Raw genomic sequence first — 15704 nt, 5'->3', positions numbered from 1 at the left:
GCTCTACAAAACAAATACAGCGCCGGCCAGGAGAGGAAGGTTGGAAAGATTTATAGCGAGCCCTGACGTGAAGCAAGGCCACCATGTTGAGTGCGCAATTGGATGGAAAAGAGAATCGTAAAACTATCAGAGACAGATACACATACATTGTTGATGTTAACTTGTAGATGTATGCACCCCTGCTGCTCGAAAAGGAAATGTTTGTGTGACAAGCCCGGGCTTTACATGGTAAGCATGTGCAGGAGACTTGCACATGTGGAACTGAGTTGCCTATTTGTAGATCAGAGAGATCTAAAAGTTATCTACAAATCTCCAAGTGTATCTAATCTGATTTTTTAATGAGGTTTGTGGACAAATGTCTATTGTAGATTCAAACCCTTTAGTAATTAAAAAAAAAAAAAACACACACACACACACACTGAACAATACGTTAAATCTGCCTTGATTAATTCCCCATAGTCAAGTCATTAAAGCTACAATGAATAACTAAGGCAAGTAGTTAAGACATCCAGATGTATCGGCTAAGCAATGCAGTTCACTACAAGAGCTACAGGAATGTCAAACGGACAGCGTGCAGAGGTCTCTGTCCTTCAGCAAGCTGTTGCACCAGCTATGTATGTATTCAAATAAAATGAGTTTGGACATAGAGTAGTGTGAGTGTTACACTATCACTGAGTAAAAACATTTGACAGTTGTTAGAAAAGGTTTCCAGAGACTTTTGTTGATGTTGTTATAATTTGTGATGAAATTTACATGTGATACTTTGTGTGATGCAACCATCTCCAGAAAACATCAAAGTGCAACCGAAGCGATTCATAAATGATTGTTGGATTATTAAGGAGGTAACAGACAAACTTGCATTGTATTATATGTTAAATAGTTCATGTCTATTTGCACTCATAACTTTCACCTTTTTAAATGAAACAGACTAGTGATGGTAATCTTAAATACTGTAACTAGTGAGTATTGGCTTTCACTCGCATTTTACCTGAAAACTACACTAAAGCAGCGAGTTTAGTGTGACACTAAACTGTTGACTTTAAACTCAAACTTACAAATCAGACCTACATTCAAATGGTGCAAAAGGCTGCTGGTCACTCAGAGTAATAATGATGTATTAGTGAAAAAGGTCATCAATATAAGCTTTCAAATTGAACGTAATATTATAATCTAGTCTAAATCTAAAAACTATCTACTACTATAGAAGGTAAGGTAAAGGTTCATGCAGGTGTACAGTATAGTGAAGGTGAATTAGGTCAGAGAAGTTTCTAATAATGCCGTGGCATTCAGATTAAACCTCCTATCAAACCAGTGGGTCAAGCAGCTCTTTGCTCCGCTGAGGGTAGGACTCAAAGGCAGCTTAAAGCTACGTTGAGTCAAGGTTAGAGAATGACGTCACCTTATGACGGCATAGCCTGATATCCACTGCGGAGTGAAATGATAGGACAAATAGCTTCCATAGGAAGGCTCATCCAACTTTTGGCACATTACAGTGTGTCTTGTTAACTGTAGGGGAAATATACTCACATGTCCTCAGGTGTCCAATGTAGGAGGACTTTCACCTTGCCAGAGCCCTCTTTCCTTCTGGCTAGCACCTGCACAGACACAATCAAGCAAAAATATAAGCCAGGCTATAAAAGACACACAAAAAAAACTGTCCAATCTTGTCTTCTTGTTGTCATTTCACTCTGGAGTTCATCTCTTCCATACTGTGGTCATTTGGAATATATGTAGCCAAGTAACCTGTAATCGGCAACATCAATGAAAACTAACCGCCCAATATGTACAAAAGCATACAATTTAACCTACAAATTACAGTTAATTTTAAATTTCGAGCCAATCTGTAATTTAACAAGCAGCAGATTTGCAAAATGTGTCAGCTTCGGCTCTCACTGCAGCACGCTCTCTTGTCTGTTGATAACCGGCTTCAAAGACATGCCCCCATCCTGGCCTCCTCTCTCTCTCTCTCACGAATAATGAGGCTACACGATTCAAACATCTCACCAAGTGATACAGTGGGTGATCATTACACTAATAAGCAATGTGAGCACTCTTAATAATGCATGCAGGCACTAAGTGAGATTTCTATTTTCAATGGGATCTATCCGACATTCCCCGTAACTAAGATAAAATAATTTCAATCCAGACACAAGCATGATATGTCCTTCGTCCCGGGAACTGCTTATCACAGTTGACATTCCTGAGAGCCAGGAAGATAGACGCGGGGTACACAGTGAGCCGTTATCTCCATCAACAACTCACTCGTTGTGGATTATGTCAGCACCAGAAGCATTTCAACGCTTCAGACAGGAGAGCGTCTGGTGGAGACTAACATACGCTTTTTTTATCTTTTGCTTTTATCTGTGTTTTGTTACCTGGTTTAACTACGGTCTCAACAGAATAAAGACTTGTTCTGCCAACATAACCACAAACTTCCAAGCCTTTCTACTTGTGAAAATACAGTTGAGACAATACCAGATTTCCTGGATAGTTGGCCCTTTCTCTGCATAACATTTCATCTATCATGCTGTGTTGGTTTATAGTAAAACTGGTCTGGAATTCACACAAATATTGTCAGTAGGGAAACGGAAAGCTAGAAAAATAACCAGGAGTGTCAAAAATAGCCTCAGATATAACCTCTTGCGTCAATTGGCTCTATTATGTTAGGAATGTCTATTTTTAGGATAGTGAATGAGCTCACATGTGAAGAACTTCTCTTACGCACATGAATATCTGAAATTATTTTTGTGACTCGGGGGACTGGCTGCGGCATTGATGGAAACTGGTTTGAGGACAGGAGGGAGGAGGCTCCGCTGAGACACGAGAAGCAGACAAAGACCTAGAATATCTCTTCTCTTCTTCTTACAGATTTTCTGGCTCTCTGATGTTTTAGCCAAAACATACATTAATGTCTTTTGTTTTCGGGAACCGCGATCTATTGTATTTATCACTCTGATCGGACAATTTTGTATCATCATCATCATGCTCAGGCACGTGTCTTTGTCTTCTCTCCAGCACAAATTATGACAAATCATGCGTTTGTCTCGTTCCATACTTTCTCCAAGCTAATATGTGAAGAAATAGGCCGCTGCCTTGTCGCTGTCAATACAGGAGGGGCTTTGAGAAAGACATAGAAGTGTGTAAGATCTATATTTACATTTTGATAAGCTTCCAGGTAAAGAGCTGCCTGGCAGAAATTTTTGAGAAAAGGAAATGGGACACAAACATGTTTACTTGAAGACTGATTAACTTTGTGGAAGAAATATTTAGGTTCGGTTAGCAGATATGAATGTTGTTGTTGCTGGCCAGGTGCCTTCACATTTGTCTGTGAGAAGCTTTGCAAACAGCAGCCAAGTTGGCAAATTAGCTATGTTGTTGCCTCTTGACTGTAATACAGTGTTCAGGCATAAAAACTCCTGGGCAAGAGAAAAAAGTAGGGAGAGAAACTGCACAAGTGATGAAACTAAAACATCTTACGCTTTAACAGATAATAAGGAACCACACAAGTTCCTTAATACTGTCAAAATAGTCCTGATACTGTTTTTTTTTTATTTACTTTTTTCCTCTTAGTCCCTTTTGCTTGTTTTTACAAAGACTCCTTGTCCTTTACTTACAGAGATGAACTCAAATTGCTTTTAGAGGCCCCTCTTTGACATTTCCAACACAATCTTTAGAAGAACAGAAGAACTATTTCCCAGCCTTTTCAGAGTATTAGCCCAGCTCATAAATTAGCATTGTTTCTCATTTTATTCATGTTCATCTGTCTCTGACTTTATCTGCTAGCTTTCCATCAGGGCTTGGCTGGCTACTGCTGTCCCACCGTAAATCCACACAAGGGAGAGGAGACAACAACAGGGCCTGGCTACAGCGTTAGGCTGAATCCTGTACTGGCTACAATAGACCCCACCGTAATGTAACATAAGTGTCTCAAGCCCTGCAGCTAAGACGTAGTACACCATCAGCTGCTTTATTGCCCTTTTACTTAAAAATGCATAGCTGTTGACCCGTGGCCTCTGGCTCCTTATAGCACCAGGTTAATAATCACAAGCCCGAACTTCACTCGGAGGGATCAAGACTACATATGTAAAGGACTGAAGATGAAGAAGCGGGCTTGCGTTTGAGCAGCATGAAGTGATTTGTGAGCAGAGTGATGATGATGATGACGGCAGTCGGTGCTTGAAGGAACAGATCTTAATCCTCTATAGACTCGAGAGACGGAGGTAAGGAGAGGGAGGGAGGGAGGGAGAGAGAGCGGGAGGAAATAGGGAGTGAACAATGAATATTAGTGTGGCTCCATAACAAGGCAGCGAAAAAGAGAAAAGCTGGGGGAGGGCAGGCCTGCTAAAACTGGGTGCCTGTCTGGTGTCATGGGGTCGAGCTGTGGATGACGCAGATTGGCGCAATAACAAAAATATCCCATCATAAACATGACTGAGTTGCTCTGGCGTGTCAGCAGGCTCACTGGCCAAACTCCACAGAACCCCCACAGCTCTGCTCCATCTCCCCGGGCTTGGGAGGGTCCGTTGGGGCCTGGGGTCTGACGCAGCGCGCTAGTCCTTCTCCACCACAATCCTCCAAGGGGATGTATGCCCAACCGGTCAGATCTCCTTCCGATTCCATGACCCTGACCTTCACTTAACCCCCTTTTTCTTGTCCTCCCTCTTAATGTCTCTGTTTCTCTCCATTTGTTACTCTCCCACCCCTGGCCGGCTCTTCCTCCTTCTCAGTCTGTGTCCAAATATGCAGTTACCTCTCTTAACCTCTTCCCAAGCTTTATCTTCACTTTTTTTTTTTTTTTTTTTTCCCTGAGCTTTTCTTTTAAAATTCTTGGCTGGTGGTCAGCAGTTGAGGTTTTGTAGGAGCACAGCAGAGCAGAAACAAGTTGAAAGGGAATGATCTAAGAGCAGAGCAATACTGTAGTGGGAGTAGCGCCGATGTCAACACTCTTATTTACACTTTAACATGAACAGGAGCAACAGCAGGGAGTTTGTCTAATGTCCACCTAACACCGTGCACAGCTCAGAAACCCTTGCACTATTGTAAGCGTAACTGTAAAACTGTGACTGAAATGTATTTAATGGCAACGAGACGCATGAAATGGCTTCGTGACCATCTGTTTGCATGAATTCAATGTACACGCATGCATGAAATATATAACCCGCAGGTCTATCGCACACTCGCATCTGACTTATGATACGCCTCCCTACACACATGCGCACACACACACACACACAACCCTCCGATTCTACACTTACTGACTAGATCCTTTCATCTCTATTGTCTGTCTTTGAGATAAGGTTTTTTTTTTTTTTTTTTAAACTTTCAGTGGAATCATATGGTGACAATATGATCTCTTCATGTTCTGGCTCTGCAGATTTCCGTTTCTGTTAATGTTTTTGAGCTGGCTCTGATTTAAATTCGCTACTGATGTTTCTGTTTAACACGTGTGAGGAGTTTGGTCTCGTGTAATGCAAGACAGTTGTTTCTGTGATATGTATGAACATCAGATATGTGTGTTACTAAATATCCTTATTAATATCATGGCAATTATTTGATCTATATCACCCAGCCCCACAAACTACCATCCCTTCTGTGTGTGTATGTGTGTACCTGCACGGGTACAGTGTGCATCCGAGCGGTTTCAGTCGCATGTGAAGTGCTTCAGGAGACACTGTCACTTTTCTCTTAAGAGAGCAAATGTAGATCGTACTACTCATGACCATATTAATTGTTTCTGCTAGGGTAAACGGTGGTGGCATGCTACAGTAGCACGGCACAATGGCAATATATAATTTATATATAAATTAACTAAAAAAAAACCAAATGATCCTTACTTTTTTCCAGCTTTTAAGGAAAAATGGCACCATCGTACAATTTCAGGGTCTTAAAAAAGGAGGCAGAGTGCTTCCTAGTGGAACTGTACAGGAACAGCAGTCATTCAAAAAAAAAAAAAAAAAAAATCTGCCATTCACACCCTTCACATCCAAAATGTCATTACAGTTAACCTCCCTTAATATAAAATTCATTCCTCAACTAGGCTTTTGAAACCGTTGTCATTGAGAGATGGAGGATCTCTCATAAAGATGGAGAATGTCTCTCTAATAGTTTTTTTTTTTCTCCAGTGAGTGCTGATATGTGCCCTCAATAGTAAGGTGCCAAGGCACTTTAGAGCTCATTAATAATGTATCACACACTTGGGCTCAGAACGGACCGAGCACCATACACAAAAACAATCGAATTGTCTTTCCTATGAAGCCCGATTCACAGAAAAACAACACCGAGCCTTGGGGCAATTCACAAGGTTCACTTCAAGTGCACCGAGAAAAAAAAAAAAAATCTGCAGCGATCAGAGGCTGATGTTCGAATAGTGATTCTTTCATGCCCCCTGTTGTCTAAAAAGAAAATAACAAAAAAATAAAGACACTGAAGAAAATCAAAAAGGGCTTAAATGTGACAACAATACATATTTTATAGCTTTTTTTCTAATACAAAGATTAAGATTTAGAAATAAAAAGAGAATAAGTAGCAACTACAACCTTTATATGTTTTCATCAGTGTCTCAACAGCGATCTTTTGATGCTCTGTTAAGTGTTTCAGGAGCAAAAGCACTGCTACTACATTACGACTATAAATCAACAGATCTTTTCAATGTAGATGCAGAAACTGGTTTATGCAATACTGTGAGTTATTCTTAAACAGAATTCTAAAAATGTCAAGATATTTTGAGCCTCTGTGATGTGGAGTTTTGAAATGTAAAATTAAAATATAACTAAAAGTCAACTCTTGCTTAGACTTGTCTAACTTGAACAAGCCTTAAACAGCTCAAAAGTTAATTAAATGACATTTTTCACATATCAAATTTGTGTTTATGGTTCAATTTAACTGTAATACTGAGTCTGAAACAAACCTTGTTTTTTGTTTGCATCCAGTTCTTCATGTTGTGATATCTTTAGTAATCATCAGTTTCAGTTCAGTATATTTTCACCTTTAAACATGCACAGCTACATGGTAATTAAGGAACAGTAAACAACATAAATGAGTCATTTTTAGACTCAACCATGACAGAGACGAATGCATCTAATAATTTCTCCAAAAACATGAATGCTATCTTTCACCCTTTTTCTCCCCCTCGCGACACTTTAGACCCAATAAAATGGAAATAGGTATCCAGAGGCAAACACTACAAGACAGTGAAGCTGCACACAGACTCACCGTGCTGTGAAAGACCACACTGTGTCCGTTGCCCACACTTTCGATGTGGGTGGCGAGGTTCAGGCAGATGGCCCTATGGCGGATAGCATCCATGGTCTGGGCATCGAAGAAGTCATGGGGCCTCGCTGGAAGGGGGAAGAGGGACAGACTCGGATGAGAGCGGAGTCAAACAAACATAACACCAGGGTTCCCACTGTGGCCCTGATATATAAAAATTCCATGGCTTTTCCAAGTCTCTCTGTAACTAACCAGAACTACGTCAGAATCATTTCATGACTGAAAAATGCTATTCTTTTGTGGTTTTTAAATGTTGCTTTGCAGCAACAAAAACGCCAAAGTCAGTAAAAAAAAGGAGGTAAAATGCTCCACTGTAAGCTATAGTAATGAGATTCTTTATGGTTTAGTTGCTCTGAATAAGTGCCTCACTGCACATATTCAGTGGTAAGAGAGCTCAGACCTCTCGACATTTCAAATTATTAGCAAATACATCTACTGAGCATTTTGAGCTGAGGTCTATACAAAGCACCCTCTGGTTGATCAAAGAGAAAACACAATTGTGAAATGAGTAGAGGGAGTATAAGATGGAAACAAAAGAGGAAGCTCATGCAAATGTTCTAACCTTTGGTCTATGTGGACTAAACAACCAAACTAGCGGAGATATGATCATCATTTACTATATTGGATTTCACTGCAACCACCAACTACGCACAAAAGACTTGAAAAACCAAAAAAGTTTACTAGGATGTAATTTACAAGTGAGTTTTGTTTTAAAAGAGAGAACTGATTTAACATTGCACTCCTCTAACATTGTCGGACTCATTATGCAGTTTTTTTTTTTTTTAACTATCAAACTGTGAAAAGTAGAACCAGAGAAATCGTCTTTTTTATTCTGTGCATTCTTCTTCGTTGTCAAAACCAGATCAAGTTAAGTCGGTTTTTATTCATATGGCCCAATATCACAAATTTGCCTCAGGGGACTTTACAGGCTGTATATCATACAAGATCCACTATCTTTAGACCCCTCAATTTGGTGCCTACATTACCCACAATGCACTTCAACCACAGACAGTTTGGATGGAAATTCAGGTGTGTTATACTAGTCAAGTCAAGTCAGTTTTTTTTTATATAGTGCCAAATCATAACAGAAGTTATCTCAGGGTAATTCTCACATAGAGCAGGTCTAGACTGGACTCTTCAATTTACAGTGATCCAACATTCCCTCATGAGGAAGCACTTGGTGACAGCGCAGGGCTCACCAGTACGAGTATTTCACTCGCATTTGCCCCTAAAAATAGATATGTGTGAACTGGAACACTAATTAATGAGCAAGATGTGCGAGTAAAGATTATAACCTACTGTAATCTTTTGCTACAAACGTAACATATCAGTCGAATTCAAGACAACTGTGATTATTAAACATGAGCAGAGTGTGAAGTGGTAACGTCACCTCAAGCCTACAGTACAGCCACTTACTGATGGTTGTAGATACACTGACCACAGGTTCTCTGATAGAATAGCCCAAAATAGCTGGTTGTTTAAAACTACACATTTTTACTCGCATGCAAACATGTAGCGTTTCCTGTAACTGCTTCACAATAAAAGCCTCCTGCTGATTCGCCGATGGAAAGCTTTTAAAATGAAACAGCAGCCTTTGTGTCTAGTAGGCATGGGCAGTGTGTGATTTTAGCTGTATGTGCCATTATACTAATCGACTGAAATGCAAATGCAAAACCATTGGTGCGGTCTTCTAATAACCATATAAATCAACTAAAATTGTAAAATTCATAGTAATGGGGGTAATGAGTTTTACAACAACAGCAGCAAACTTTAACATCTTATCTGTCTGTAATGTAAAACATTTAGATTAAGATTACACTTTTGCACTTCACACACACATGTTTTAACATCAGTAAAAACTTCTCTGGCATTTCTTTCTATTATCTGGATCCCAAAGACATAGAGGACTGAGACAAGCAGAGGTGTGCAAGTAGAAAAAAAGAGCCGAGTCTGCAAAATGCAGACAGACAAAGGCCATCTGAGGCAAAGCCTGTCACCAGGGAGCTAACCATCGTATCTACCTAAACACACACACACCAACTAACAGGAACTATAAGAATAATCTCAAATTTGGTCTCTGAAATGCAGAACATGGCCATGGGGAAAATCTGTCTGTCTAGCTGGCAGAGTATGTCTCTATTTATATGTGTGTGTGTGTGTGTGTGTGTGTGTGTGTGTGGTCTAGCTCAAGCTTCTCCAACAAAGATGTGGGAGGTTACAAGCTGAAAACATCTGTTTTAGCACAACAACTATGGCACTACATCAAACATGTGTTCAGCTTGTAATCCATACCAACAAACACACGAGTGGGAAATCACAACGAGAAACATTTTGAAACACGGTTTGTTTGTGTGTCTGTTAGGTACGTACGTAGGGAGCACCTGCGTTTGTTCTTGAGTTTCTTCCTCTTGTTGAGACCAGCCTTGGAGGGTGACTCCTCCTTGAGTTTGGCCTGGCTGGACATTTTGGAAGAGCTCTGCTGGCTGAAGTGGCTGGGTACATGGCGAGCCAGCCCTCCTTGGGAAGCAAAGCTGGCATTGCAGCCACCGACTACACACTGCAGCAGAGCAGACGGGGAAAAAATGAAATGTGGGGAAAGGTCTTCCAAAACTGTTGTTGTGATTACATTTCCACTTGATGGAATAAGATGAAAACCTTTAAAAAAAAAAAAAAAAAAAGGTTCAAACACATTTTTATTTCAAGTAATAAGCTTGACAGGGAATTGAAGGGTACTTGGATGAGGAGAGCTGTTCAGTACAAGGTCGAAAATATAAATATTACACATAAACAGAATATTATCAGATATTGTCAAAGTTCACTGATGATCAAAATTCGAGACAACTGTTACAAAGTGCTTCACAAACAAGGACAAATAAAAGAAAGCAGGAAAACAATCAAATACAAAATCACACAAATCCACAAATAAAATAACACATAAAACAGTTGAAAGTAAAGATGAAAATAATGGATAAAAGTAACACATAAAAGTAATGAAAATGACCAGGGAATAGCTAACAGAGCCTTATCAGAAGATCTCAAGCTACAGGATCCAGGTATCTCGGTGCCATCCCATTCAGGGCCTTAAAAGTCAAGAGTTAAATCTTAAAATCAATTCTAAAAAGGACAGGCAGCCAGTTAAAGGAAGCTAAATACGAGAGATATATGATCATGCTTTCGTGATTTGGTTAGAAGTCTGGCGGCTGCGTTCTGGACACCCTGAAGCCGTGCAATCATGTTTTGGCCAAGCGAACACTGCATTACAATAATCCAGACGAAAAGTGAAAAAAAAGCACGGATCACTCTTTGAAGATCATTCAAAGAAATAAAAAGATCTAATTCTAGAGATATTTCTCAAATAGGAGACACATGACGGAGTTAGCCTTTTAACATGAGACTCAAGAGTTTCTGATCTAAAATAACTCCAAGGTTTGTAACAGTGGGTACCACATGCTGAGCTCCAGAGCCAAGAGCAGGCAGAACTTGGCCATAAGTGTGCTCAGGGCCTATAATAAGGATTTCCGTTTTGGAGAAGTTAAGCTGAAGAAAATTTACTGCCATCCAATCCTTAACCGCAGCTAGGCAATTATGCAGGGAAGATAACTTAGCTGATTCAGATGGTTTACAGGACAAGTACGTCATACATACAGTATCATCTACGTAAGCAATGAAATGAGATATCATGCTGTTTGATAATGGAGCCTGAAGGGAGTAAATACAGAGAAAATAAAATTGGTCGAGCTATGAGTGTACATTAGTGCTTTTACCTTGAAGGGCTTATCTCCGCTGTGGGTCAACATGTGTCTCTGGAGCCAACTCTGACTGGTGGACGGAGTGTTATACACCTTACAACCCTTCCATAGACACACAAACACCTGAGGGAGTCAGACAGAGTGGAAGATTAGAGAGAGAGTTTATATTGAAGTAACAGATAAAAAGACGATACCAGAGAAGAAGGACGGTAAAAAAAGAAGGGACATAGATGCAAAACAACTGTGACAAGAGCAGTTTAGTTGCAGCTTGGGAAGGGTTTATTAAGACAAAAAGACGATCAATGTGAAGTTGTCTGGTCCTAACTTCCACACTCTGGGGACTTTCCTGGAAGCTGCCTTCAGGTGGAAGAGGTTAGTGTGCTTTCTGGTAGCTCTTTCATTATTGTTAAGAAAGAGAAAATGTCAATATGTGACCATAAATGCTGATTAATTTTGTAATAATTCAGGCAGCACCTAAACAACTACAACTTAGAAGAAAAAGGCACTATAAAATTGGCATGGATAATGTGCTTGGCCTCTAAAACAAGCTTGTTTGTGTCGGCATACAAAGCGTGGTCCAACATGGTTACATGCTCCTGTTGACCAGAATTCAAGGTATGTTCAGAGTGTATAGTAACTTAATGATGCTGCCAACTTGGTGACACACAGTATCTAGCAATCAATAAAACTTAAAAGGTCAAAATGAGGAAAAACACAAACTTTATCACTTTCCCCCCCTCGAGGTATCCAGTGATGCAGATAGTTTTATATTTTCCAAGTTTGTAGATAACCGTCTCTAAGATTTCTGCCTCCAATTCAATAAAATAATGATTTATGCAATTTTGAGCCTTAAAAATTACATGTCAAAAAAAAGCAAAATCTCTGTCCACACTGAAACCAGTGTCCCAGTTACTCTAGATCATCCACAGACCACACTATGAACAGCTAGGTAACCTGTCAGACACAATAAAAGGAGATCAACAAGGAGTTCGACCAAAAGTTCAAGTCTACTGACCCCTCCTCTCTGTCCATCCACATGAATGCCCCTAATATGCTCAGCCAGATCAGGGCTGGAGTTGAAGTACTGTGGACAGAGATCCCAGCAGCAGGGGTAAGCTACTGTCTTAGTCCCTGAGGAGCTGGCGCTGCTCTGTCCATTCATCATAGCAGGGGTGGAGCGGCCACTGGACACTGTGCTCTCCATCTCCATTAGGGTACTGCTGATACTGAGAGAGAGATAGATAGAGAGAGAGAGAGAGAGAGAGAGAGAGAGGGAGGGAGAGAGAGAGGGAGAGAGGAGAGGGTTGGGTGGATAGAGAAGAATGCAGCTCCACAGTTTAAAAAACATGGGCAATAAGCACTAAATCTTCATAGCTTAGATCAGGCTTTGCACAGCCATGAAGAACAGGTGCAGATATTACCAGCCACATTAAATAGTCACTATGCGTAAAAGCCTCATGGCTGCAACTGGTTTTCCATGCATGCCACTTTCATCACTCATGCCAAATCAATTATATCATGGCACTATATCAACCATTTGTTGTGCTGTCAACATCACCCAAGGGCTCTTAATAGTTTACTCATCACTCATTCAACTTTCCCATTACCAGCTCAATGTTGCAGCCACTGTTTTATTAATAAAAACCAGTAGGATTACCTTTTAATACATGTACATTCCCCACTATGTTTAATGTAACTGGTTTATTATGAAACTATGACAACTTTAAATGAATGAGGGTGAGGAGGTTTGACCTATTAAACAAGTTGCAACTGATCTCCAACTATTTCTTATTCTTTACGCTAACGTTACTGGTGTAATGATGGGATGGGAGGACAGACGTGGCTACTCTACTGTCACTCTCACCTGTCATCTCCTCGACCTACCTGTCTTCGGAGTCCATACGGCTCAATGGTTCACCGTCTGAGGATGATATCTCCACACTCGGCCGCCTCTTATCTTCCAGTTCCCCGGCACCGCTGCTGGGTTTCTCACCGTCTTCACAACCTGTTTTGCTCTTCTCGCAGTCTATCCCCGAACAGCGACTTTCCTCAGCCGGTTCCTCTTTAGTTTCTTTCATTGTGTTGTCGTTGGCAGGTTCGTTGTTAACCCTACCGTCCCCCGAGCTTTCCTTTACCTCTTGCTTTTGCTCTGCTTCTTCGGGTGCAGCTGTCGGCTCCTGGTTGACCGTTGCAGCATCGTCTGTCAGCGCCTCGCTCGCGGCCTTGTCTGCCGCTGCGGCGGGCTTCTCTTCGCCGGCCTCCGCCTCCGTCTCCACCGTTTTCGGGTTTACGCTGCTGCCTGGTTCCTCTGTTTCCGGTTCGGTAAGGCCTTTCTCTTTCTCCTGGCAGTCGCCCTCGGTAGTCTCCTCGACCGGAGCATCGTTCACAACGCTCAGTGTGAGTGTTTCTTCTGTAACAGTAGCAGCCATTTCCACGGCGGGGATACCGTGGGATACTTTCGGTATTAAAATTCACCCGTGGCACCGTCAAACGCTTCACTGCAGAGGGAGGGCTGGGCAATCACACTGTCGGCTCTGTGATTGGACAGAGTAGGCACAAGGCGGAGAAACTCTGACGTTGGCATTTAAACTTTCCATGTGTTTTACACAGCTTCATTGAATGGGGGGAGTCTGTGTTTACCAGAGCAGATGCTGGTTAAATTAAAGGACCAGTGTGTAGGATTTAGTGGCATCCAGCGGTGAGGTTGCAGATTGCAACCCCTCGCCTTCACGCTTCCCTTTCAAGGAGAAAGGTCCACCTGCAGCCTTACAGACCTACACCACACACCCACTTTACTACACGACACGCCCACTTTACTACATGACACGCCCTCTTTACTACATGACTCTAACCTGTGTGCAATTTTGTTTTTGTTTTTATTGTGTATTGTGTTTTTTAGTTTTTGCACCTTTTAATCACATGAATCGGGTGGTCACTTCATCTGCTATTATTCCTTTCTTTTTTGTATGTTGTTGCCTTTATAAAGCACTTTGTGACTAATGTCTATGAAAATCACTAGACAAATACATTTTACTTTACAACATGACACACACCCCCGATATCGTAATTGTAACAGCCATAGACTGTAAAAAAAAAAATAGACGTAGCCACTGTGACAACACCCGTTGGTTTTTGGACTCATGTTTGAAGCCTCAAGTTTGCCACTTTGACCGTCGCCATCTTGGATTTTTAGAGCCAGAAGTGATGAGAAGTGACCATATTTGGATGAGAGGGTAGAGCTGACCCTAACACTAGCTGCTAGCTTGGTTAGCACGGTGCATTTACAGTCCATGGTAGACTGTGCTAATGCTAATGTTAATGCTAATTTTTGCCACCGAAAAATGGGCTTAAAACCATTACAACAAAATGTATTTACCAGAAAAACTGAACAGCCGACTCCTTTGAGGGTCTAGAGGGTGTTAACGTTACAATTGAAATGGAGACAGCTAAGGCTACACCTGTACTCTATGAACCAGGGGTTAAGCCATGGTTATGTTACCTAACCAACGTTGTTGCCATGGTAGCAACTTATCAGTCACAATGTAGCCACGCCTTAAAGCATAATTCACAAAATAAACATCATGATATGTTGAAGAAGACTTGAAACTAGTGACTGAGACCATAAACTCATTAGGAAATTGTTAACTGAGGTAATAAATCAATTGAGAAGTAGAGTCATTTTCTCTTAGACTTCCATAGAATCAGACATCTTTTTGGAGCGTGTGGAGTTGCCCCCTATGGCCATTAGAGAGAATGCAGATTTAAGTCAATTCCGCATTGGCTTCACTGTTCAGACCTGGAACTACCCACTTGGTAACAGCATACTACAAGACACACCCCACTTGCCCCTAACCCTAACCATCTCACTGCTCATGTCTAAACCTAACCAAGTGGGTGTGTCATGTAGTAAAGTGGGTATGTCGTGTGGATACTGTCCGGAGATAGACCTACTTGGTTTCAAGTGTGTAGGATAACCTATGGTGGCTGCGAAACTCACAAAAAACATAAAAGGTTCTCCCTGGAGCCAGTGTTAGGTATGTCCCTTCAGGGCTACTGTAGAAACATGGTGGTGCAACATGGCAGACTCTGTGGAAGAGGACCTACTTCCTGATATAAAGGGCTCATTCTAAGCTAACCAAAACACAAAAATTCTTATTTTCAGGTGATTATACACTAATGAAAACATATTATATTCCATTTATGCCAAGTCTGTTCCACTAGATGGCACTAAATTCTACACACTGCACCTTTAAGGCCTGATTTCCTTCTTTCAGAAATCCTTGATAATAACTTTTGTTTAGTTAAAGTTTGTTCAATTTCATCCTTTGATCTGCTAGGGAGTCTTGCAGTATCATTGTTATTATTTATATTCATGGTTAACAACAAATCCAGCCATGAACTCAACTGACAGAACAGCATTTTGGAAATATGGATAATTTCCTCCCTCTGCCTTTGTTGTGTATATGAATACATTTCGATTACTTGACAAAGAAAATGTTTTGTCAATTTTCTACAAGAAACATGACCTGGAATTCATTGATTTTAATCTATCTTAACATATTTCACAGCTCTGAGATAACTTTGAAAAACATTTATGTCTTTATTCCTATGAAATATGTAGGTACTAAAACAGCCCAATCATCACATGCAAAGCTAGAGGCAAGGGTTTGTTTTGACATTGACAGT

The 15704-nt window shown here is 40.9% G+C and overlaps 1 protein-coding gene across 6 annotated transcripts in view; it reads right to left on the bottom strand.

The window, feature by feature from the left end:
* LOC122985764 (zinc finger protein aebp2-like) overlaps nt 1-13676 on the bottom strand; it is a 55573-nt gene extending 41897 nt beyond the window's left edge. For 2 of the 6 annotated variants that reach the window (XM_044356653.1, XM_044356654.1), the window contains exons 1-6: nt 12903-13671; nt 12034-12244; nt 11034-11141; nt 9640-9826; nt 7213-7337; nt 1528-1595 (exon numbers count right to left, since the gene is read on the bottom strand). In XM_044356653.1, coding sequence (XP_044212588.1) covers nt 1528-1595; nt 7213-7337; nt 9640-9826; nt 11034-11141; nt 12034-12244; nt 12903-13447 — 1244 coding nt within the window. In that variant the 5' untranslated portion in view covers nt 13448-13671. Of the gene's footprint in view, nt 1-1527; nt 1596-7212; nt 7338-9639; nt 9827-11033; nt 11142-12033; nt 12245-12902 lie in introns of all 6 variants that reach the window. The other 4 variants (XM_044356650.1, XM_044356651.1, XM_044356652.1 and 1 more) reach the window with 4 other exon arrangements.
* Nucleotides 13677-15704: the final 2028 nt, after the last annotated feature.

Source organism: Thunnus albacares, chromosome 7, assembly GCF_914725855.1.
Source record: "Thunnus albacares chromosome 7, fThuAlb1.1, whole genome shotgun sequence".
Taxonomy (NCBI): Eukaryota; Metazoa; Chordata; class Actinopteri; order Scombriformes; family Scombridae; genus Thunnus; species Thunnus albacares.
This window is presented reverse-complemented; position numbering and strand designations above follow the sequence as displayed.